Raw genomic sequence first — 23,305 nt, 5'->3', positions numbered from 1 at the left:
TAGCGTCTGTTACAACAGATGTTGTCTCTAGGATCTTTCCAGAGACCAGAACATGACCCCCGAGCAATTATTACATAAATATAACATAAACAATGGCAGGTAAAAAAAACTCCCTAGTGGGAGAAAAACATTAAACCAAACAGTGGCAAGAAAAACTCCCCTTTAGGAGGAAGAAACCAATGTCACCTTTAATTTAGAGATGAAAGAAAACTCTCAGAGCATGTATGTGAATTTGCAAATCATGTTAAATGTAAGCAAATTCTGATGTTAACTAGCAATGGGTGATATTTTACCGTTCACGATTTACCGTCAAAAAAATTCCCCACGGTAAGAATTTGTATCTCACGGTAAAAAGGATAAATTCCCATTGATGACGTTTTTGTGTAAAGATGGAAGGAAGGGAGGTAGGGAGGTAGGGAGGAAATGAGCCAGGAAGAAAGAAAGAAAGAAAGAAAGAAAGAAAGAAAGAAAGAAAGAAAGAAAGAAAGAAAGAAAGAAAGAAAGAAAGAAAGAAAGAAAGAAAGAAAGAAAGAAAGAAAGAAAGAAAGAAAGAAAGAAAGAAAAAAGGATAAATTCCCGTTGATACGTTTTTGTGTAACAAACATGGCGGATCTGAGAGTGAGGAGTCCTTGCAGTTTTGCAGTACAGGTGGACTCATTTAATTGTTTTTTTTATCAATTATTGGTGTAGTTTAGTAGTATTTAGTATTCTTTTAGAACAGTGTTTTGGGGGCTCCAATGTGGTGATAGATTTATAGTTACAAAGGTGGAGTTGAATTGGTATTTTTTTTATCGTTATCGGGATAAATGCCAGAAATGATCGTGATAAATTTTTTAGTCCATACCGCCCATCCCTAATGTTAACATACGAACGTAGAATTGTTGCTAAAGATGTCCAGCAAATTTCATGCAAGGCAAAAAGTTTACTTTACTTACTTTACTAAAATTGCTATTCAACAGACTGCAGGAGCAGACCTTCATTTGTGTGACCGATTGGAAGATGGTTCTAACACATTTCCCCTCCATCATCTCATTAATTGGCGCAATCAATTGCACCGTCTCCACGAGGAGACCCGGGGGGTCTGCAGCAGGTGCTGCCGGTGTCTGGCCCGGCGCGCTGTGGTGAGATGTTTGCGTATGCCGGTCCTGCCAGCAGGACCATCACCCTTGCGCCGATCGATGGCGTCTCCCGGTGACCGATCACAGCGGATCAATCGGTGACACGGGATCAGTGACTGGCCGAAATGTCACCAGCTCCATAATTAAGACCTTCATTAAGCCACAGTTAACAGAGTGTCACTCTGTTGCTCTCACCTCGACTTGTCACCCCTCCCCTCCTCCTCCTCCTCCTCCTCCTCCTCCTCTTCCTCCTCCTCATGCACATCCCCCACCTCCTTCTTTTCCTCCATATGCTCCTTTCCATTCCCTTCAATCCCTCTCAATCCCACCCTTCTCCCCTTTCGTCCCCCCTCTGCTTCATTCTTTGTCTTCATTTCATTCAATACCTCTTTTCACCGTTTTTATGCTCTATACGTTTGAAGGACAAGCCGCGAAGGCGGTGATATTTGCACAATTTCACACAGGGATTTAGTTAAATAGTGGCGGCCACAATGGAGGAGTAAATGAAAATGGCATTTCAGCAAGCTTGGATCTTGATGAAATATGTAAAAGGTTACTTAATTCTTCTAAATGTCGGGGAATGGGGGGCTCTCCGATTCCTTTATCATTCTTTGTTTTATTCATTCCTCTCTAACCATGTAGACATCCATCTCTTCCTCTCTGTGAGATTCAGAATCTCTGTATTCTGATGCTGCCTGCTCCTTTAATCCAGATTAGCTGGCGAGTGTTCTTAATCTTATCACTTCTCCAATCCCGCGTGGGTGTGTGCTTTTCCTGGTTTTGTGTGATAGCGGGAGAGGGAACGATGGACGGCAGGATTAGAGCAGATTCTGAGAGAGAGGAGGAGAGAGGAGGAGAGGGGCCGTATGACACTGCAAACGTAAGCGGGTGCATATCTGGACCAGCTGTGGTCTGCTGGAGTAGTGTTGGCTGAAAAGGAAAGAATCAGCTCGTCATCATCATCGTACAGTCCATGATCTGTCCCCGGCTAAACTGTGGCACAGGGCAGATCAAAAACATCTGCACATGTGCAGTATTCATTCTTGATGATTATGCATGAAGGGTTACATAAATGAACATAATTTCCTGTAATCTACAAGTTAGTGGGGCCAGATTTAAAGCAGCACTATGTAACTTTCAGCTTTTGTTGAGTTTGGCGGCTCCTTTGGACAAAAGCGGTAGTGCTTTACCAGAAAGAACACTACATTTCCCATGAGCACCAGCGCGTACTGCCGGAAAACTCCTGTCCCCGTGGCGTGCATTTGATAATGCGCTCTGGTTTTGTTCTACGGCACCTTTTTCCTGTCACGTTTTATAGAGGGACTTCGTCATAAATTAGTAGTCCAACATACTTACTGACAAAATAAAGAAAATACTTTATAACCTGTGAATAACTGAATGTTTTGCAGATCAGCCCTGCACAATTTTACAGTTCTCAGGAAAAATAGTAGAAATGTTCTATACATTTTCTTTGCATTGCATTATTTCCTCTAGTGCTGTAATTCTATTCAATTGTATTATTATTTTATAAAGCTTCCTCATTGCCAATTACACAATTTTATGATCACTATTATTATTCTATGTGTCTGTTGTTGATATTGTCAGTCATTTTAGAAATTACCAAAACCCAAGACGAATGTGAAAACATTCTTATTGAACATAGAAGTCTACATTTACATTTGTATCATAACAATTCTGTGTCTTGTTTTATCCCCATAAATCCCCATCGGTCGGACATCCCTCCTCGTCTTACAGCTCATGCCAGCAAGTGAACGCCGGTGTCGTTCCAAAAAGTGATTGCCTGCCAGAATCTGATTTCTCCTCTGAAAATGGGTCTTTTTACCTGCTAAAAATTGATTGAAGGCCAAATACAGTTAATGAAAGGTTGTTTCTACCTAAATATGATTTGATCTCATTCTTGAGCTTCATAATCTGAAAATCTGACGTTTAAGCGCTATCGCTCAACGGGCTGCTGTGCGCGCTCCCGCGGCCAGAAATCAGATTCTGGCACGCAATCACTTTTTGGCACGACACCGGGCCAATGTTTATTGTTGTCCGGGCATTTAGCTTGTTACTCTCCCTCTTTCTTTTTTTTGCCTCCTCCGATAAAACTTTTATTTTCTTCGTTTTTTCCGCTGCTTCGGCCATGACACCAGCTTCTGCTGAGCTCTGCGCTCCACGTCCCGCCCAGCTTTCGTCTCGACTACGAATCGGGAAGGAAGGGGAAGTGACGTATGCCGTAAAGCAGTCAAAGTCGTAACGATTTGTAGTTTTTTAGTGTGGCAGGGTTCCTACCATGCTCCTCAAAGTTACATAGTGCCAGTGAAGGAGATACAGACCCCTCAGACCATGACAGAGGTTCATTAAACCTGTTGGAAGTTGATGTTCCATCACAAAGACTCTGGAAATATTACATTAAGGTGGAAAAGTTACATAGTGCTGCTTTAAACTGGATTATGCAGGATTTTTTTTCTTTTTTGCCTCATTAACGGGTTTTGTCTGACCTGTGTTTAAACTTACTGGGTTTTGTGACCTCTTTCCAGATGAACCGCCCAATCCAGGTGAAGCCAGCAGACAGCGAGAGCAGAGGAGGTAAGAGACACCTGTCCCCCCCGACACACAGCACCTGTTCAAACAGCAACGCCAGCAACAATGGCCATGTTAATAAAGACACTTATTCTAGAAATCATGTTTAAGAAGCTTTTAAAAGAAGCTCTTAAAACGCTCCCTGTAAAATTCTGCAACCCTGTTTCTAAAAGCCTTGTTTTTAATTGAAAACTGTGCAAGTTGTTGAAACATCACTTTCTACTGTAAGTGCTGGTTAAATTAGTAGATTCATTTATGTAGCATTTTTTTTTTAATTCAAACGTTCCCATCCTTTCTTAAAAGAGGAGCTAATCTGATGAATAGTTTTGGGTCTCATTTGTCTTCATTTTTCATGTCATAATGTGCTAAATGTTTTAGTGGGTGACGGTGCAGAACTGCAGGCAGGTCAGGTTAGCACCCGGACTCCACAATCATGTTGTTGTGATACATGCAGGCTGTGGTTTGGCATCGCTTTGCTGAAATGAGAAAGGGCTTCCCTGGACGGCCTTTCACATGTTACTCCTCTCGCCATTCAGCATTAGGTGGTACAAACAAAACAAAAATACTTTTTAAAGCCGTAGATGCATTTAAAAACAGCCTCTTATGATTTGCCAGATTTATGTATATTTTCATTTTCCACTTAAAGCATTAAAACTGTAACCTTCATTAATTAATCTTTGTGTGCCCTGTTTTTTTTAATTTTCTGTTTTTTTTTTTTTGAATTTGTTAACTTATTGTAGTCTTTTTATTGGACTAGTGTAGATTGATTTTGGTTTTAATTTCATAGGGACACCTTTGAGGCAGAGCTTTACACCTCTCGTCACAGTAGTCGGTTTTGGGGGAGCGACAAGTGACTTGACTCGAACCTCCCGCTTTAAATTCTTTGAAACCTTTTGGCAAATGCCATTTTGGACACAGATTACACTGAATAATACGGTGGCCGACAAGGGCCAAACGCACTGCAACGGCCTAATGCGTCTCAGTTAAGGAAAACGGCTTCAAGTACAGAAACAATTCAAATTCACAAACTCAAAACGAGGTACAAAAAGAGGAACGTGGTGCAAATGAAAAAACGTGCTGCAAAAAACAAAGAAAAATGCAGCATCATCAAACGCTGCAAATAGAGAAACGATGCAAAGCACAAAACGATATAAAACAAGAAACCATCTTCAAAAGAAAAACGCTTCATAACCGGTCACTACAACCGGAAGTGCTCCAAACCTGCAGGGGGCGCTCTCGGCATAACAGGTCAATGGAGAAACACACGGGATGTAGAGAGAGACCGAACAGCTGACTGAACCACAGTGTCTGTTTTTTGCAGCACGTTTTTTCATTTGCACCACGTTCCTCTTTTTTGTACCTCGTTTTGAGTTTGTGAATTTGAATTGTTTCTGTACTTGAAGCCGTTTTCCTTAACTGAGGCGCATTAGGCCGTTGCAGTGCGTTTGGCCCTCGTCGCCCACCGTAGAATAACCCAAATAGTTACTTTCTGAGGGAGTATACCGTAGCTTGCACAAGAGATCACACTACAACCCACCAAACCTACATCAACAATAAGAATACCCACGAAATGTTTTTATTCTGCTCTTTAACCACCAGAAGTTTGTAAATATCTTTCTTTTAAGTGTGATTAAAATAACAAACTAAAAAAGAGAGATTTTAGCCCAGCAGCCATGGCCACAGAGGAGTCAAACCTGTGTTTTAATCCTTTGGTCATATATAAACTCGATGAACCCTGATCCGCAGTATCACTCCATCCCTGTGGTTTGTTAATCTTTTTAGAAGTTTAACATCAAGAGCTGTTGTGTACGTGGTGAATGTTTCATCATGGTGCTGCATTACCGATGGCATATTAAACGAAAAAAAAGGAAAATTGGATTTTCTAATCACCGGTTGGAGAAAAATTGGCAGGTATTATTTCCTTAAGTCTTGGAAACCGAGTAACTGGTGATGAGAATCGTTTCTTAAAGGTAGGGTATGTAATTATACAAGCTTTCTAACCCAGAATATTTTTGTCAAATGCGGGGGATATGTACTGAACATCTCTTACCTGCACATTATCAGAGTACACTGGGGGCCAAAAGAAACAAAACTACAAACAAAATGCTCTTCAGACAGACGGTCTCCATCCTCTTCCTCCTAAAAACATTTTCAGATTGATTTGTCAGAGGACAGAGCATTTTTTTCACTTATTCTTAGTCCATCTTAAATGAATCCAGTTCCAGATGTGACAATGTATCTGGATCTTGTTTGCCTGTGATTCTTCATTAATCCTGGATGTGGGCCTACACAGTAATGCTGTTTAACAGTAAACAGTATAAGCAAGTACTTGGATCAGTCAGCCTACAGGCAGAAAGTGGATTTTATTTTCTATCAAAAATGGGGTTGAAACTGATAAAAACAAAACCGTGTGACATTTTGGTCCCCATGATCAAAAACATACTAAATATAAAAATCAGTCCTGCAAGAAATATTGACTGCATTTACATGCATCAATAACCCTTTTAAAACCCGAATATTGACAATAACCTGAATTTGTACGGCCATGTAAACACCAATAACCCCTTTGAATAACCCAAATTTGCTCATATTTGGGTTTTTCAAAACACGAATATGACTCCTGGGTTACTCCTTTTAAAACCTGAATATTGGGTCATGTAAACGCCAAACGGAATATCCCCATCAAACGGAACATGAATTTGTTTTCTGCACATGTTCTGTTCACAAGGAATACTGGTCTTTTGAGTCCAGGAAGTTCTTATAAACACGGAGAAACGCAAGACCAGGAGGAGACTAATCACTTCATAAATGTAATGAAGGATATGAACATTTCTGCATTTGTAGACGGTAGAAAGTACCGGGATAGAAGATTTACAAGAAGGTGAGAGAAAATAATTGAATTTGGATACAGGAAGAAGAAGTGGAAATGGCGGTAATTGCGTCATCACGTTCTCCGTGCGTCGCTGGTTTGATCCAGATATCCTGAATGATTAATTACCATGGAAACGGAATATTCCCAATGTTTCAGTAACCGGAATATTAGCAATAACCCGAATTTTGACTGCATGTAAACGTAGTCAGTGTCATTTGACAACAGTGACAGAATTGATCAATTTTTTTTAATTCTATTTTTTACCAAGCAAGATTTTAATGCTTCATATTAACTAATTACAAACGCAGGTGTCTCTAATCAAACCACATTTCCATCTGCAGCATCTCTTACATCCAAGCTGTATGTAAATGAGCAATAAAGACAATGACTTCTATTCTCTGTGTGCAATTATAACTAAACTAAACCATCATACTGGTCCATCTCCTGGTAATTTAAATACTGTAGAGGAATGGAAAACGCAGTGATTGGTAGTGAGTAGGCTTTGCAACGTGCAGAACCGCTGATTTGATCCCTCAGAGGCAGACGGAGCAGCTTCTGAGAGGCTAACAAACATTTGAGTCACCACCAGATGCTGTTTGTTTGTTGTTCTGCTCATGGTGCTGCTCTCTGCTGGTGCCGTGAGGAACAGCAAACTAATGCCCATCCTGCTTTGTGACTGCTGCTCCCGCTCTTGTTTTTAATGCATGTACAATGACTTGGCAAACCTCTCCTCTCGTACTGCTTGTGTTACATTTCTCATAAAACTGTCTCTGTCCCCCTCCTTTAATCTCTCACAACATTGCCCACACGTGATCCTGCTTCCTCCCTCCCCATCCTCTCCACCTCCTTCCCCTTAGAAGACAGGAAGCTGTTTGTGGGTATGCTGGGGAAACAGCAGACGGACACGGATGTGAGGAAAATGTTTGAGCCGTTCGGCAGCATAGAGGAGTGCACGGTGCTCCGTGGGCCTGATGGGAACAGCAAAGGTAACGTCCAGTCACGTCAGAGCACTCAATCTAACAAACTACAGGGGTGTAACACGCATGAAAGTAAAGCGGGGGGGGGTTAAAACCACTAAAAGTCAAGATTATATACCATAAATCATTATAACACAAACTGCATCTGTATCACATCGCAGGCAAAGGGGGGACACAGATTTAACTGGAGCTCATTCAAAATGTCAAATATAGATCAATACTAGGAAGATGTTTATGTCTTTCTGATGCTTTATAGTTTTAGTTAAAGGCAGCACTATGTAACTTTTCCACCTTAAAGGAGCCTGAGGCAGGATTGAGGCAGGATTTATGAAAAAAATTTGTATACGTTTTAAGTTTTCTAGTAATAATGTCAGATGAAGCGTTCCAAACCAAAAAGAATGATTCCTCTAGTGTATCTCTCCTTTGCCTTGAACAGGCTGTTGCTGCAAAATGTGCTGCAATTCGGTCCCGAATTTCCCGCGCTGGGCTGTGGATGTGACGTCACATGACACTGCATGCACGTTCTCCCCGTTCTCCCGTGCCGGCTTCACTGTTGGCTGCAGTACCCCCAACGGCCGTCGTGGTGAAGGGTGGCGCTAGAGAGTCTCATTTCTTAAAAGGAGCCTCAAACTCCTTTAATCTAATATTTCATCATCATCATTGTGATGGAACATCAACTTCCAACAGGTTTAATGAACCTCTGTCATGGTCTGAGGGGTCTGTATCTCCTTCACTGGTACTATGTAACTTTGAGGAGCATGGTAGGAACCCTGCCACACTAAAAAACTACACATTTTTACGGCTTTGACTGCTTTACGGCATACGTCACTTCCCCCTCCTTCCTGATTCGTAGTCCAGACCAAAGCTGGGCGGGACGTGGAGCGCAGAGCTCAGCAGAAGCTGGTATCATGGCCGACGCAGCGGAAAAACCCAAGAAAATAAAAGTTTTATCGGAGGAGGCAAAAAAAAGAAAGCGGGAGAGTAACAAGCTAAATGCCCGGACAAGAATAAACATTGTCCCGGCGTTCACTCGCTGGCGTGAGCTGAAAGACGAGGAGGGATGTCCGACAAGAGAGACAGAATTGTTATGATACAAATGTAAATGTAGAGTTCTATGTTCAATAAGAATCTAAATTAGAATGTTTTCACATACAGGGGATTCGTCTTGGGTTCTAGTATTTTTCCTGAGAACTGTAAAATTGTGCAGGGCTGATCTGCAAAATATAAGGAATGGGCATTCAGTTATTCACAGATTATAAAGTATTTTTTTATTTTGTCAGTAAGTATGTTGGACTACTAATTTATGACGAAGTCCCTCTAAAAAACGTGACAGGAAAAAGGTGCAGTAGAAATGCTGAAACAGGACAGGGGGGCGGGGGAGACTTCACTAATAAAACCAAGTTGAACTTATTGACATATTATATATTTATCCAAAAATAGATACATTACCTCTTCACTATCCATCCTGCAAACGACTGCTGAAAACAGAAAAGTAGTTTTGAAAGTCCGTCCCGTCTTATTTCATTCACTATCAAAACAAATGCAGCGACGGGGACAGGAGTTTTCCGGCAGTACATGCTGGTGCTCATGGGAAATGTAGTTCTTTCTAGTAAAGCACTACCGCTTTGGTCCAAAGGAGCCGCCAAACTCAACAAAAGCTGAAAGTTACATAGTGCTGCTTTAACATATTGAAAGGAATATGTGTAGTATAACATCTATAAGCTCCATCCATCCATCCATCCATCCATCCATCCATCCATCCATCCATCCATCCATCCATCCATCCATCCATCCATCCATCCATCCATCCATCCATCCATCCATCCATCCATCCATCCATCCATCCATCCATCCATCCATCCATCCATCCATCCATCCATCCATCCATCCATCCATCCATCCATTCTTTTCGACCACTTTTTGGGTTTAGTGGTGGCACTTAGAATAGAATCCCAAACTTCCTCACTCAGTAAATAAATACGCTCCAAAAAGTCCTGGGTCTTTCCCCTAAACCTTCCCCAGGCCGGACCTGCCTAAAGCCCCCCCGCCCCCCTGGAGGCGGTGGTTAAACGCTCTCTCTGGGTGTGAGGTGATTTGCAGCGTGAGACGGACGGGCAGATTGGTGCGGGATGTGCAGGGATGTGGGCACTGTAGTGGAATAATGCAGTCAACATCTAGCTATCGATTTAACAGTTAGTTAGGACACTTTTGTGTGGCCGCAGTAACAAGATTGGAGACAGAACCATTGTAAATGAGTCTCCTGCATTGGGGACGGCTTTAGAGCCAGCGTAAGGGTCAGCTCAGGTCGGCATCTGGTTACAATAGTTTGTCCAGCCATGCCTGTTCCTGAGGCCGCGAGCTGGACCTAGACTCCAGTGGCGGGATTAGGCCCAGTCCCAATCCCCCACTACTCCTACTTTTCAGCCCTACCCCTAAATTTTGCGCGTTCCCGTGAGGGTAGTGGTGTCCCAATTCCTCTTTTCACCTAGTGGTAGTGGGGAAAACGAGTGTTAGGGGGCATCAATCTAGCCCTACGGAGCAACGGTTTTCCGATGCACACTAGCTGACTCAGGGCCAGAAAAATTTCCCAGAATGCTTTTCGTCGTCATTTGCGGACTGAATCAAAAAAAAAAAATCGTATTTTTTAGTGAATAAAATCAATATTTTGAGTTAGTTTCTGCATAAAAATGCGTTTTGATTACATTTCTAGCGAGAAATATATATTTTACTTTCATAATATTCACTCAGTGAATGTACATAATCACTCGCTTGCCCGTTGTTGCAAAGTCTTTTTCAAACCGCCAGAATAAAGGCTGATTTATGGTTCCGCGTTACACCAACGCAGAGCCTACGGCGTAGGTTACGCTGCAACGCGTGCCGTACGTCGTAGGCTCTGCGTCGATTTAACGCGGAACCATAAATCGCCGGCGGCTCTTCTCATCCCGAAAACATCGGGTCAAATTTCTTAACAGGTGTTATTTGGATAAACTGAGCCCAGGTTGGGGATCTTAACGGTTACTTTTACGCCTGAAAAAATATTAAAACTTAATAAAGTGGCATATTAACAGCGCTACAGCTGAAATTAAAACAGCTTTTATCTCTGGGCTTCCTGATATGGTGTGACGTATGTGCAAACGTAACTACGCAGTCGCTTACGTACCCGAACGTAAACCACACAGTGACGTAGCAAGCAACATTTAGGGGTAGTGTTGAAAAGTAGGGGTAGTGGAAGTATTGGGACAGGGCCCTGGGAAGATTACGAGGGCCCTTAAAATTTGTGGCTTAATTTTTAGGGCTAGTGGTAGTGAGGGAGGGCTAGTGGTAGAAAGTAGGGGGTGTATTCTCCACCTTGGCTTGGAAGCCCTCAGGATCCTCCAGGAAGAGCTGGAGACAATCGCTGGGAAGAAAGATGCCTAAAATTCCCATGAAATTCACAATATCACACTCACTAGAGCGTCCACTCTGCCGAGCACTCGATTTGCCACCAAAGCTCATAAATATAGATTTACGACAGGCATTTCAAGGCTTTATTTGTACTAAATGTGACCGTCAACAATAATAATCTGTTCGCCCGTGACAGTGATAGACTCATTCTTTATAGAGAATCCTCTGAAACTTGTAGCTTCTACAAACTAAATCTGACAAATGTGATTAAGTTGATGTAACCAGGATGATACTGCTACTAAAATATATATATATTTGTCCCAACAAATACAATTATCAGTAATACAATGATTTTAGGATTTAGCCTCCGCGGTAAGCACTCCAGCCTTAAGGCAAATATCCTTTTAAATGCTGTAGTTGGAAATGATTGCCGCTGAACTCCAGGCATGACCGTGAAAGTGGTATTGACTTTGTTTAACTGTTTGTAACCCCGGGAATGAAGCCCGGAGCACATTACCAGCACGTGATATAAATGACTATTGTCACCAACAACAATGCTAATGATATTTGCCATGTAAATCAAAGTCCGGCAACAGCTCAAACACAGATGCTAGATGTTTCTCCGTTTGTTGCATGAGCCATGACAAATAGTGCAATAGGTTTATGGGTCACGGCTAATGATGCGTTCGGTGGTTTACGGGCCATGATTGATGAAGCAATGAATATTCTGTGGGCCATGTTTAATGACGCCGCGGTAACTGATGGAGCGCTGGATGTAACACGGCTTCTAATGTATTTTTAAAGGGAAGTAGTTTTGTAATATTATGTGTGTGTGTCTGTGTGTGTGTGTCAGACTGTGTTTAATGGTGTGTCATTTTATCTAGGGTGTGCATTTGTAAAGTTCCAGAGCAACGCAGAGGCCCAGGCTGCCATCAACGCTCTGCATGGGAGTCGCACTTTACCTGTGAGTCATTCCCAACACACACAGCTACACGTAGCTGCACAAACACGCACACAGCACAATACTAATATATATATATATATATATATATATATATATATATATATATATATATATATATATATATATATATAAAAACGCACTCAGATGCTCCAATCCAGTCATTTAGAAACCAAACATGGTGACTCAGCTACCAGTCACCATTTCTCCTTTCTGTCTCCCTCCTCCTCCACACACACAAATCACACAAATTAAAGGTCATTTTTTTTCTATTTCTCTTCTTTTTTGGGGTTGTTCAATGCAGTCAAACTGAAATAAAAAAGCAGCTGTTTTTCTATGAAAATGTTTCTTCTGAGGCTCGAAGATGTACGTTTTGATTGTCACCTTATGTGGTTACAAAAAAATAATCCCCTATTATAGAGTAATAAAATGAACACGGTAGGGCTGGGCGATATATCAAGATTTTAATATATATCGATATATTTTCAAACGCAATATGGTACGAGACAATATCGTTTATATCGATTTAAAAAAAAATCATGATTTTGTTATAGCTTATTTTGTGACAAATTGACTTGAATGTTTTATTTGAGATTTGCACAAATATTTTGTTATTTGCACAACTGTCAACCTCAGTGGAAAAGTCTGCCTGTTACTGTCTACATTGTATTAATTGCACAGTGTATTTGAATTTAATTGTTATGCAGGAAAGGGATATTTGTTTTATTTTATTCAAGAAGCTTTTTTATTCTATATATGCAGGCAGTTTATTTTTATTTCATTTGTTTTATACATTTTGATATTGTGCAGACCTCTGTTAATAAAGGAACCCGTGTGACATTTGGCACGAGGCTTTGTATTAAAACTGACTGTTTTTTTAGGGTTTGCCTCAGAAAAAAATGAAGCTAACAGAGATGCTATGCTATAATGCTTTGGGGGAAACCCCAATTATGGCACAGAAAAAATATCGATATATATCGAGTATCGCCATTTAGCTAGAAAATATCGAGATATGACTTTTGGTCCATATCGCCCAGCCCTAGAACACGGCATGTTTCAGATTAATATAAAAGAAAAATAATGTTTACTCTGATATGTTTTCATATGATGCTCCCATTAAGCAAAGCTCTAGTAAAAGAAAATGCTGTTATGGGTAATGTTTTTTCTTTTTAAAGTCAATCTCCACCAGATTGACTTTGATTTTTTCGGCATTCCCATCTTGTCCATCACCCTGCTTTTGTAGCACTTCAGCCCACTTTAGGAGGGGGTCACCCTAACATTAACCTAGAAGAAAAAGCCTGTGAGTTCATTTTCTCATCACTGATGCAGCACAGCCCGCCCCAAATAATGATAACCGCTCCCTTTCACATCGATATCTATTGATATCTTTCACCCTATTTACAACAGCGCCTTCTTCCCAAATAATTCAGCTTTACCTTCATTAGTCAACGGGTCAATTTCCCGGTAACGCTGAGGAGTGTCAAGGTCCTCTTGGGGAATTTCAGGTTTTTCATTCAGCCCTGTACCAGGATTTGATGATAACAAGCTCATGAGAATAGATGTAAAACCATAAGTGCCTTCTCAGGGCTTCCTTTATACCTCAGAGCTCTTTATCTTGTCCCCACCTCTGCTGGGTGTAGCTGCAGACCCTGTAACTATGGTATGATGAATGTTTACATTTTTTATGAATACTTTGAATTTACTATTGTAGGTTTGTAAGCAGTACTGGAGTTGAGGGGGGATGAGGGGGGATGGCATCCCCCCTGAAATAAAAACGGTCAAAATCATCCCCCTGTAAAACTGCCATCCCCCCTTTCCATCCCTTATGTCATTTCATCAATGAATGTGGTTTTACTGCTATTTCAACATTTAGAGTCATCACCAGAAAAATAACACCTGAAAAATAACTTATTTGACAATTTTCACCTGTTTCAGGTAATTTTTCATTTGAAATAAGTAGGAAAATCTGCCAGTGGGACAAGATTTATCTTCTCATTACAAGCAAAAAAATCTTGTTCCACTGGCAGATTTTTCTAATTATTTCAAGTGAAAATCTACTTGAAACAGGTGAAAATTGTTGTTTTTTCCAGTGATGAGTCTTGTTTTAAGTGTAATGAGATTTTCTTACTAAAATGAGACATTTTAACTAGAAATAAGACGAATATTCTTGTTAAGATTGTGAGTTTTTGCAGTGATCCATTTTACTTATCCTGTGAAGGACAGAGTCATATTGATAAGTTGAGAAAAGTGTTTTTTATTGTTGTGTTTTGATGTATTTGATGTAAGTCCAGTGGATATTTAAAGCTTACAGAAGGCTGCATTTAACTGCTGCTATGTCATTCCTGCAGTATTTCTGCAGCTGTTTTGGTCACTGCTATTATTTGTAATATATTATATTATTTGTAATCAGCACAAATTATCTGTCCCCATATGATCAAATCCACCATCCCCCCTGATTTTTTTTTTTACAACTCGAGTACTGTTTGTAAGTCTCTGCTCATCTATTCTGGGAGCTCTTAGTTCAAATTAACTCCTGAGTCCGAGAAGCTTCTGACTGTGTTGTTAGGCGTTGGTGAAGATTTGAATGCTGTTTTCAGTACGAGTTGATGCGTGCTTAAAAAGTACTGCATTTTCAGGTTTTTTGACCCTTTGCACTGTAAATTTGACAAAAGAATGAGGTGAGAAACAGGAAATAGGACTCAAGTCCCCAGACACACCTGAACCAGGAACACTGTGATCAGTGGTTTGTTGCTATGGATTTTTTTTAGTCACTGTCAAATCAATGCAGATTATTCGGAGAGTCGTGCAGATGGTGGAAGGTCCTGAAAAGCAAATATCAGGAGACAAAACTTTTTTTTTTAACCCTTGTGCTGTCTTTGGGTCAAGGGAGGGTGAAGGGAGAAAAGAATGAATGAAGGAAAGGAGAAAAGATGGAAGGAAGGAAAGAAGGAAGTAAGGAAGAAAGAAGAAAAGAAGGAAAGAAGGAAGGAAGTAGGAAAGGGAGTAAGGAAGGGAGAAAAGATGGAAGGAAGGGAAAAAGGAGAAAATAAGGAAAAAAGGAAGGAAGTAGGAAAGGGAGTAAGGAAGAGAGAAAAGATGGAAAGAAGGGAGAAAAGGAAAGAAAGAAGGGAGGGAAGAAGGAAGGAATGGAGAAAATAAGGAAAGAAGGAAGGAAAAGCAAAGAAGGTAATAAAGGAACGAATGACGAAAGGGAGGTAGGAAGAAAAAGGAGTAAAGGAGGGTAAAAAAGGAGGAAAAGAGGAAAGGAAGAAGGAAGGAGAGAGCATGGCAGGAGGAAAGAAGGATAGAAGAATTGGGTCATTTTGACCCAAAGACAGCATAAGGGTTAAATAGTTTATTGAATGCTGATGACGCCCTGACACTGCTGGTGATATAAACAACCACCTCAGGTTCCGTGTTCTGAGACGAACAACGTCACGTTCATCTCAGCCGCAGTGATTTAAAGTTTAACTCCCAAGTCAGGTTAGTTCATCAGCCTCAAAATGAAGAGGTGAAAGCCCTTTTAACAAATAATATTGAAATAGAGAAGGAGAGCCGCTTCAATCGACACACAGAGAGTAGATTTTACTGGTGTTTTTGTTTTCCCGGATTCTCCTCCTCTTCAGTAACAAGACTTATTCTTGTTCCTCAGGTTTCACTTTGATTTCCAGAGGCAGTATCAACTCAAGCAGAAGAAACTGCCTCTTTAGGCTGTTTTGATAGGCGTGCAACCGGTCGGAGAAGCAAAGCATGTCACGTAGGCAGAGCGACAACCAGACTATCCACAGTGGCGTGCGCTGTAGCGGGGACGCCTGTGGACGATGGTTGTCACTTCTGTAATGAAAACTTTTTTGATCCAAGGCATTATTAGCACGTTTTTCAGCAATTTTATTATGAACAGTGGCTCTTGGATGCTCCTGCATGATAAAAGCCCAACACAACCGATTGGTTCGGTACGTTGTGTACCAGTGGCAGTTGCTGTGATTAGCAGGGGTACTAGACAGAGGTGGGTAGAGTAGCCAAAAATTGTATTCAAGTAAAAGTATTGTTACTTCAGAATAATATGACTCAAGTAGAAGTAAAAAGTAGTCATCCAAATAATTACTTGAGTAAAAGTAAAAAAGTACTTGGTGAAAAAACTACTTAAGTACTGAGTAACTGTTGAGTAACGTCTGATTTATTTTTTTTAACACAAATTCAAACAGACAAAAGTACAAAATAATCATCATCAGGCAAATTAAATCAATAAAATAATAAAAATTAATTAAAATTAATAAAAAAAATTAAATAATCTTAAAGTAAATTCAAGTACTTTAATAAATAATAAAATAAATAAAATAATAACAGAATAAAAAAATAAATTAAGCACAAGTAGCACAACATTTCAAGCCTTTGTACTTTTCTTTTTTAACCAGGCAGAACTAGAACAAACATGAACTCATAGAAACTCTGTGTGTGTTTGAGTCTGTGTAAATGTGACAAAACATGCAAAAACAAACATTTTTCCCAAAGAATCACCCAGTGATGTCATGAGATTGACGCGTACGCGGATAAAATGGATAAAAGAAAAGTAACAGCTCAACGTAGCCTAATGTAGCGGAGGAAGAGTAACTCGTTACTACCACGTCTGGTACTAGAGCCATCTTACTAGTCAGAATATTTTGTGGCTTGAGTTGTTATGGCTGATCAGGCAACTACAGGGTTGTTTTGAACCAACACAACCAGTTTGGGACCAGGAGTGTCTGGGACAGTGGGGGGAATCTGGGCCTCAGCATCTTTAACAGGGACGTTTTTTGGATGGAGCTGGTAATTGATGTGTTTTCAGAAGAAAACTGTTTCTACCCATGACATTTTTGTTTCTGTCTTCTACTCTTTTAATTACAACCGTCTTCATTTCCCTTTTAATTTTAGCCGGTGCACCGATGTTAACCACATTAATCAAATTAATGGGAGGTTGTTCTTTTTTGCAGGTGTTATTACAAAAACTATATCTGCCGATGCAATTCCCCTCTTTTCTTTTTGCTTATCATCACATTTTTGAAAACAAAAATATCTGTTTCCAAAAGTTGATATGGGCACACAAACCACTGTTTCATTTGAAACTTAAATGTTTAATGCTCATTTAACCCTGATTTAAAAACATTTAATAATTACAGGACTGTCTCAGAAAATTAGAATATTGTGATAAAGTCCTTTATTTTCTGTAATGCAAAACTGTCATACATTCTGGATTCATTACAAATCAACTGAAATATTGCAAGCCTTTTATTATTTTAATATTGCTGATCATGGTTTACAGCTTAAGAAAACTCAAATATCCTATCTCAAAAAATTAGAATATTCTGGAAATCTTAAACTGTAAACCATGATCAGCAATATTAAAATAATAAAAGGCTTGCAATATTTCAGTTGATTTGTAATGAATCCAGAATGTATGACATTTTAGTTTTTTTTAATTGCATTACAGAAAATAAAGAACTTTATCACAATATTCTAATTTTCTGAGACAGTCCTGTATATAAAACCCATATCACCACGTTTGATAGATATGACTTGATTAAAAGTTTGAATAAGGGTGAGTTCCTCTAGTGTGGGTCATGAATAATTTGTACAGTATGTTATGTATATGTACCATATTGAACTATTTATTAGTATATGGTCTTCACTGAGCTCACGGGACATTAGTTGGGAGGTTCTGGAAGCGTGCAGCATGACCTTTGACTGGCATTACTCCCAAAGCTGTTCAAAGTTGCCATCATCTGCTTATCCTCCACAGGGTGCCTCCTCCAGCCTGGTGGTTAAGTTTGCAGATTCGGAGAAGGAGCGAGGTCTGAGGCGAATGCAGCAGGTGGCCTCTCAGCTGGGAGTCATCAGTCCTATGACCCTGCACCTCGGGGCCTACAACGCCTACACGCAGGCTGTGAGCAGAACTACGGCAAACACACTTCTGCACAAACACACAGTACTTGACTGAAGTTGTAGCAGTCTGGAGGTTTTTCTTTTTATTATATTTTATTTATCGAGCACTGCAGACAACTAAAACAACGGAGTGAACATGCATTGAAGAACAACAAATAATTAAAGCTGCAAGCAGCGATGAACGGGCCCTTGCGCGTGCAATTTGCACCAATTATGGTCAAGGACTCAATACCGAGTCCGATGACACCACCCACGAGTCTTTATGTCAAACCATTCAAAAGTTATGGCAGAGAAAAGTTTTCTAGGGGGCGCTGTTGAGCCGTTAGGCCACGCCCATTAATGCAAACCATGAAATATCACATTTATCACCAGGCCTGCCTTGCATGCAAAATTTTGTGACTTTTGGGGAACTATCAAATATGGACCAATCAGATGAAGGGTGGGCGCGCTTTTTGGCGTCTAGCGTCGCCACGGTAACCCTTTTGAAAGAGAAAAGTAATGTGCGTCGTCGCAGGATGGAGACGCACATTTTGATGTATAACACACCTGGGTGAACGTTACGGTTCGGGCCGTATTAACTGCCGAAGGAATGGCATAAATTGCGCCAAAATTACACGATTAATCCAACATTTTCGTGCATGTACGTCTAACCGTATTGTGGGGCTTGAGGCACAAAGTTTTTCTAGGGGGCGCTGTTGAGCCATTTTCTCCACGCCCATTAATGCAAACCATTAAATATCAAATTTTCCCCAGGCCTGGCTTGCGTGCAAAATTTGGTGACTTTTGGGGCATGTTTAGGGGCCAAAAAGGCCCTCCTTTTGTCAGAAGAATAAAGAAAGAAAGAATTCTACAATAGGGCCTTCGCACTGTCAGTGCTCGGGCCCTAATTAAGTAAGCATTTTAAGCAACCGCACCATTCTCCACCTTCCCATCCCAGCGAGGCCAACTCCAGCCAAAAAAGTATACGATCTAAGGAAACCTAGTTGTAGGATTTTTATAGGTAAAGGGCCATGAGGGGACCAAATTCCTCACAGACAGCCCAAGTATTTGTTCAGGATCCTTTATTTATGCTAGATTTATTAGTGAAATCTTGAGATTCACGACTGAATAGCAGTTAGAAACTGCATCTTAACTTTAACACAGAATAACGACAACCAACATGTGGCTTTGAAGCTTTATACACTTTCCTCTTTGGTACATTAGCGCCACTAACTGTTTGGGCTCGGAATTGCATGGTCTTTTAATCTGGTGGCTGTTTGTTCTCAGATAAAGGACAGATGAGTGACAGGACCGGTGTTCTGCCAATTTCTGCTGCTTTGCCAAAAAATGCTCCCTAATGGTTTTCTACCTTTGTAGAGCTACAGTTTTACTGTGTTTTACTCCATAAACCACTTCCTTTTCCCCCAAGTGGTCCTGGTCGCTTGCCAGGCCGTTATTGTAAATAAGAACATGTTCTTAATGACCTGCCTGGTTAAATAAAGGCGAATGACTGAATGAATATCAAATAAAGCGATAGAATTGTTTTTTTTTCTCTCTTTATTGTATAATGTTCACAAAGTGTAATGCGATTCATGTAATGGGTCGTGTATTTTGAAGGATCAAATACTCAACATCCCATATTATCAATTTTACATCGTGCAAGAAATTATGCAAACTTTGAAAATCAACTGTGCGCATGCGCAGAACCACGAAGTAGCATTTCTCTGCAGGTAGCAGAAATTGGCAGAACACCGGTGCAGCCCCTACAGCTGCCCACGACATAAAAGAACAGTAAAGCTTTTTACATCCTATGAAGGAATAAACATCATTCATTTCAATTTTTGTAAATAAAATAAACTGATGCACAAGTTGTTAAAAAAATTGAATGTAAACTGAAATAAAAAAAATCTATTTAGGATGAATCTAGAAGTATAATCAAAAGAATCATGGACACATGGACAAAAACTAACAATGAATCATTTACATCTACACTCTCTGCAGCCCTCAGGTCTTCAGGAAGCTTGTTCCACAGATAGGAGACAATTGAAGAAAATGAGCCATCGCTATAGGGTTTTTAGCTCTAACTTTGGGTCAAATTAGGAAAACATCTTCCAGAAGAAGCTCAGGGTTCTGAAAGGCTTTTACAGTCAAAACCAATCTGATAAACAGTCAGGATCAAGACCGTGGAGAGTTTTGCAGACCAGTGAAAGAACGTTAAAATCAATCCCTATCTGGACAGGTAGCAACTGCAAAGACTTGAAAATCAATGGGTGTTTATTTATAATTCATTTTGTTAAATAATTAATCAAAGTGAAACACAGAGGAGGTAAAGTCGTGGTTGGTTCATTTTTTGCGCCTGTTTGCCTCTTCGTTGTGCAGTTTGTTTTCCTCTATCTCTTTTTTTCCATCTCTTTCCGCCTTACGTTGACTTCAGACATGACATTCAGCTTTTTTATGAATATCAAATATAAAATAAATATAAAATAGACGGAGATATTGAACCGTACATGATTTGTGAACATAATTATACCCCTGCAAAGCGACTAATTGGAGACATCCTGTGTAACCTTATCCCACTGTGTGCATACTGATGATCTGTAAAGAGCATTTACATGTCAGACGGCAGTTTGCGTATTGATCGGTCTGTGCCATAAGCATGGATAAAAGGCTCTCCATTGACAGGCTTTTGTCTTGAAATAACTGATGACATGTGATGAATATTTTATAAATATGCCGAAAAAAACAAAACAAACTCTGGAAATCAACTGTAACTTATTTAGCCATGAATCAGTTTAATGTTTAAGCGGATGCTTGTAAAAAAATGACAAATTACTATTTAAACTAGTGCAAAATTGCCATTCTCATTTTTAATTGACTGCAAATGGTTTCTGATGTGCCTCATTTGCAGTTGTTCAATTTGTGAAGCTTAAAGGGACCTGACATTTTCACCCATGATGAATGTATTGATCCATGGTGATGTACAATTTAGCTTGAAAAAAAACAAAGTAATAAAACATTAAATTAAATTTAAAAAAATAACCTGACAGCCTTGAGACAACATACAAATCAGAGGAAGGATTAGATCAAATTAATAATTGTGATAGTTACTGTGCATATATAATATATAACATGATGTAAAGACCAATTATTCCAATGCATTGACCACTGAAGGATTATGAAATCATGTATTTGACATTGTATTAAAAAAGATGGACAGGACTGTCTCAGAAAATTTGAATATTGTGATAAAGTCCTTTATTTTATGTAATGCAATTTTTAAAAAAATGTCATACATTCTGGATTCATTACAAATCAACTGAAATATTGCAAGCCTTTTATTATTTTTTATATACCTGATTATGGCTTACAGTTTAAGATTAAGATTCCCAAAATATTCAAATTTTTTTGAGATAGGATATTTGAGTTTTCTTAAATTGTAAGCCATGATCAGCAATATTAAAATAATAAAAGGCTTGCAATATTTCAGTTGATTTGTAATGAATCCAGAATGTATGACATTTTTGCATTACAGAAAATAAAGGACTTTATCACAATATTCTAATTTTCTGAGACAGTCCTGTATAACATGATGTAAAGACCAATTATTCCAATGCATTGACCACTGAAGGATTATGAAATAATGTATTTGACATTGTATTAAAAAAAATGGAGATGATCTTTATGGATGAATGGATTATGGATGTCTGTGAAGGATTCATTCACTCACTTGGTGTCGGATGTTAAGGATTTTCACAATTTTTCTTGTATTTTGAAAACCTGCTGCTGCTTTGTTCTTTTCAAGGGTTGAATTACAAACTACAGGACTGTCTCAGAAAATATGAATATTATGATTTTCTGTAATGCAATTACTAAAACAAAAATGTCATACATTCTGGATTCTGGAAAAATCAAAATATCCTATCTCAAAAAATTAGAATATTCTGGGAATCTTAATCAATATTAAAATAATAAAAGGCTTGCAATATTTCAGTTGATTTGTAATGAATCCAGAATGTATGACATTTTTTTTTAATTGCATTACAGAAAATAAAGAACTTTATCACAATATTCTGATTTTCTGAGACAGTCCTGTAAACACACTTAACATGGATTCACCAGACTGTGTTTTCTGCCCTCCATCCCAACCCGTGTCTGTTTCTGTCCTCCAGCTGATGCAGCAGCAGGCCCTGGTGGCTCAGTCGGCCTACCTTTCTCCTGTTGCCACGGTAGCAGCAGTTCAGATGCAGCAGCTCGCCGCCCTCAACCCCAGCAGCATTATTGCCACGCCAATTGCATCCATCACCCCGTCCTCAGGTAATGAGGGCCATATATGTCTGGCCCAGTCGCCCTTGATTATATTTCTGCTTGAAATATGAGGACAGATATCAGACAAGCAAGGAGAGGTGGACACAAGGGGTTGACTTTGCGAACATCCATTAGGGTCGTTTTTCTTTCTTCTTTGTTATGTTGATGTGTAAAGTTTACTTTTATATTCCCCTAACTAAACTAAATGACTAAATTATATATTTAAGTATTGTATTTCTTGCTGTACCGGTACACTGTATGCCACTTATACACTGCAAAAACTCAAAATCTTATCAGGAATATTTGTCTTATTTCTAGTTAAAATGTCTCATTTTTAGTCATAAAATCTCATTACAAAGAGTCTTCACCAGATCAATAACTTGTTATTTGACAAATTTCACCTGTTTCAAGTAAATTTTCACTTTAAATAAGTGAAAAAATCTGCCAGTGGGACAAGATTTATCTTCTCATTACAAGCAAAAGAATCTTGTTCCACTGGCAGATTTTTCTACTTATTTTAAGTGAAAATCTACTTGAAACAGGTGAAAATTGTTGTTTTTTCCAGTGATGAGTCTTGTTTTAAGTGTAATGAGATTTATTTTGCCAAAAAAAGACATTTTAACTAGAAATAAGACAAATATTCTTGTTAAGATTTTGAGTTTTTGCAGTGTAATCTGGAACCTGACCTAACAATACCAAAAAAAGGTGACTTTCAGAATACTTAAGGTTAGCTTACAAGGTTAAAATCCAATAAAAACATACATTTACAAAGACAAAAATCAGATATGTGAATCTTAGTTAGGTGTGAAATTAGTCAGAATATGCAAGTTTTTAAGACGGTTTTTAAAAAGGGACAGAGAGTCGTTGTTTCAAGAGTATAAGGAGTTCTATAAATGAGGCCAGAGTGGATAAAAGCTGTAGCTCTCATGGTCATCAAACAGACAAGTGGTCAGTGAGATGGATGAGAGACCTGAGAGTACGAGTGGGAGTATCAACGTGCAGAAGTTGGGAGAGGTATTGAAGACTGAGTAATGTCACAAAGATGAAAATATATAGACCACATGGTGTCACCGATACAAGATTGAAATGATAGTGTGCTGTCGAGGATGAAACTCTGACTCTTAATCGAAGGAGACTCCAAAAGTAATGGAAAAACTGCCCAGTTTGGTCAAGGTCATTGTTAAGTTTGAGAAGGTTACGGGAG

The 23,305-nt window shown here is 39.4% G+C and overlaps 1 protein-coding gene across 6 annotated transcripts in view; it reads left to right on the top strand.

The window, feature by feature from the left end:
- celf3a (cugbp, Elav-like family member 3a) overlaps positions 1-23,305 on the top strand; it is a 51,340-nt gene that overhangs the window by 15,794 nt on the left and 12,241 nt on the right. For 4 of the 6 annotated variants that reach the window (XR_009784184.1, XM_061742226.1, XM_061742222.1 and 1 more), the window contains exons 4-8: positions 3,662-3,710; positions 7,434-7,562; positions 11,822-11,901; positions 17,675-17,818; positions 21,966-22,110. Coding sequence is in view for 5 of the 6 variants with exons in the window: in XM_061742226.1 (XP_061598210.1) it covers positions 3,662-3,710; positions 7,434-7,562; positions 11,822-11,901; positions 17,675-17,818; positions 21,966-22,110 (547 nt within the window). In the remaining variant the exon portion in view is untranslated. The remainder of the gene's footprint in view (positions 1-3,661; positions 3,711-7,433; positions 7,563-11,821; positions 11,902-17,674; positions 17,819-21,965; positions 22,111-23,305) is intronic. The other 2 variants (XM_061742227.1, XM_061742225.1) reach the window with 1 other exon arrangement.

This window comes from Cololabis saira, chromosome 15 (genome assembly GCF_033807715.1).
Source record: "Cololabis saira isolate AMF1-May2022 chromosome 15, fColSai1.1, whole genome shotgun sequence".
NCBI classification, from domain to species: Eukaryota; Metazoa; Chordata; class Actinopteri; order Beloniformes; family Belonidae; genus Cololabis; species Cololabis saira.
Note: the sequence above shows the minus strand (reverse complement) of the source record. Positions and strands in the feature narration are given on the sequence as shown.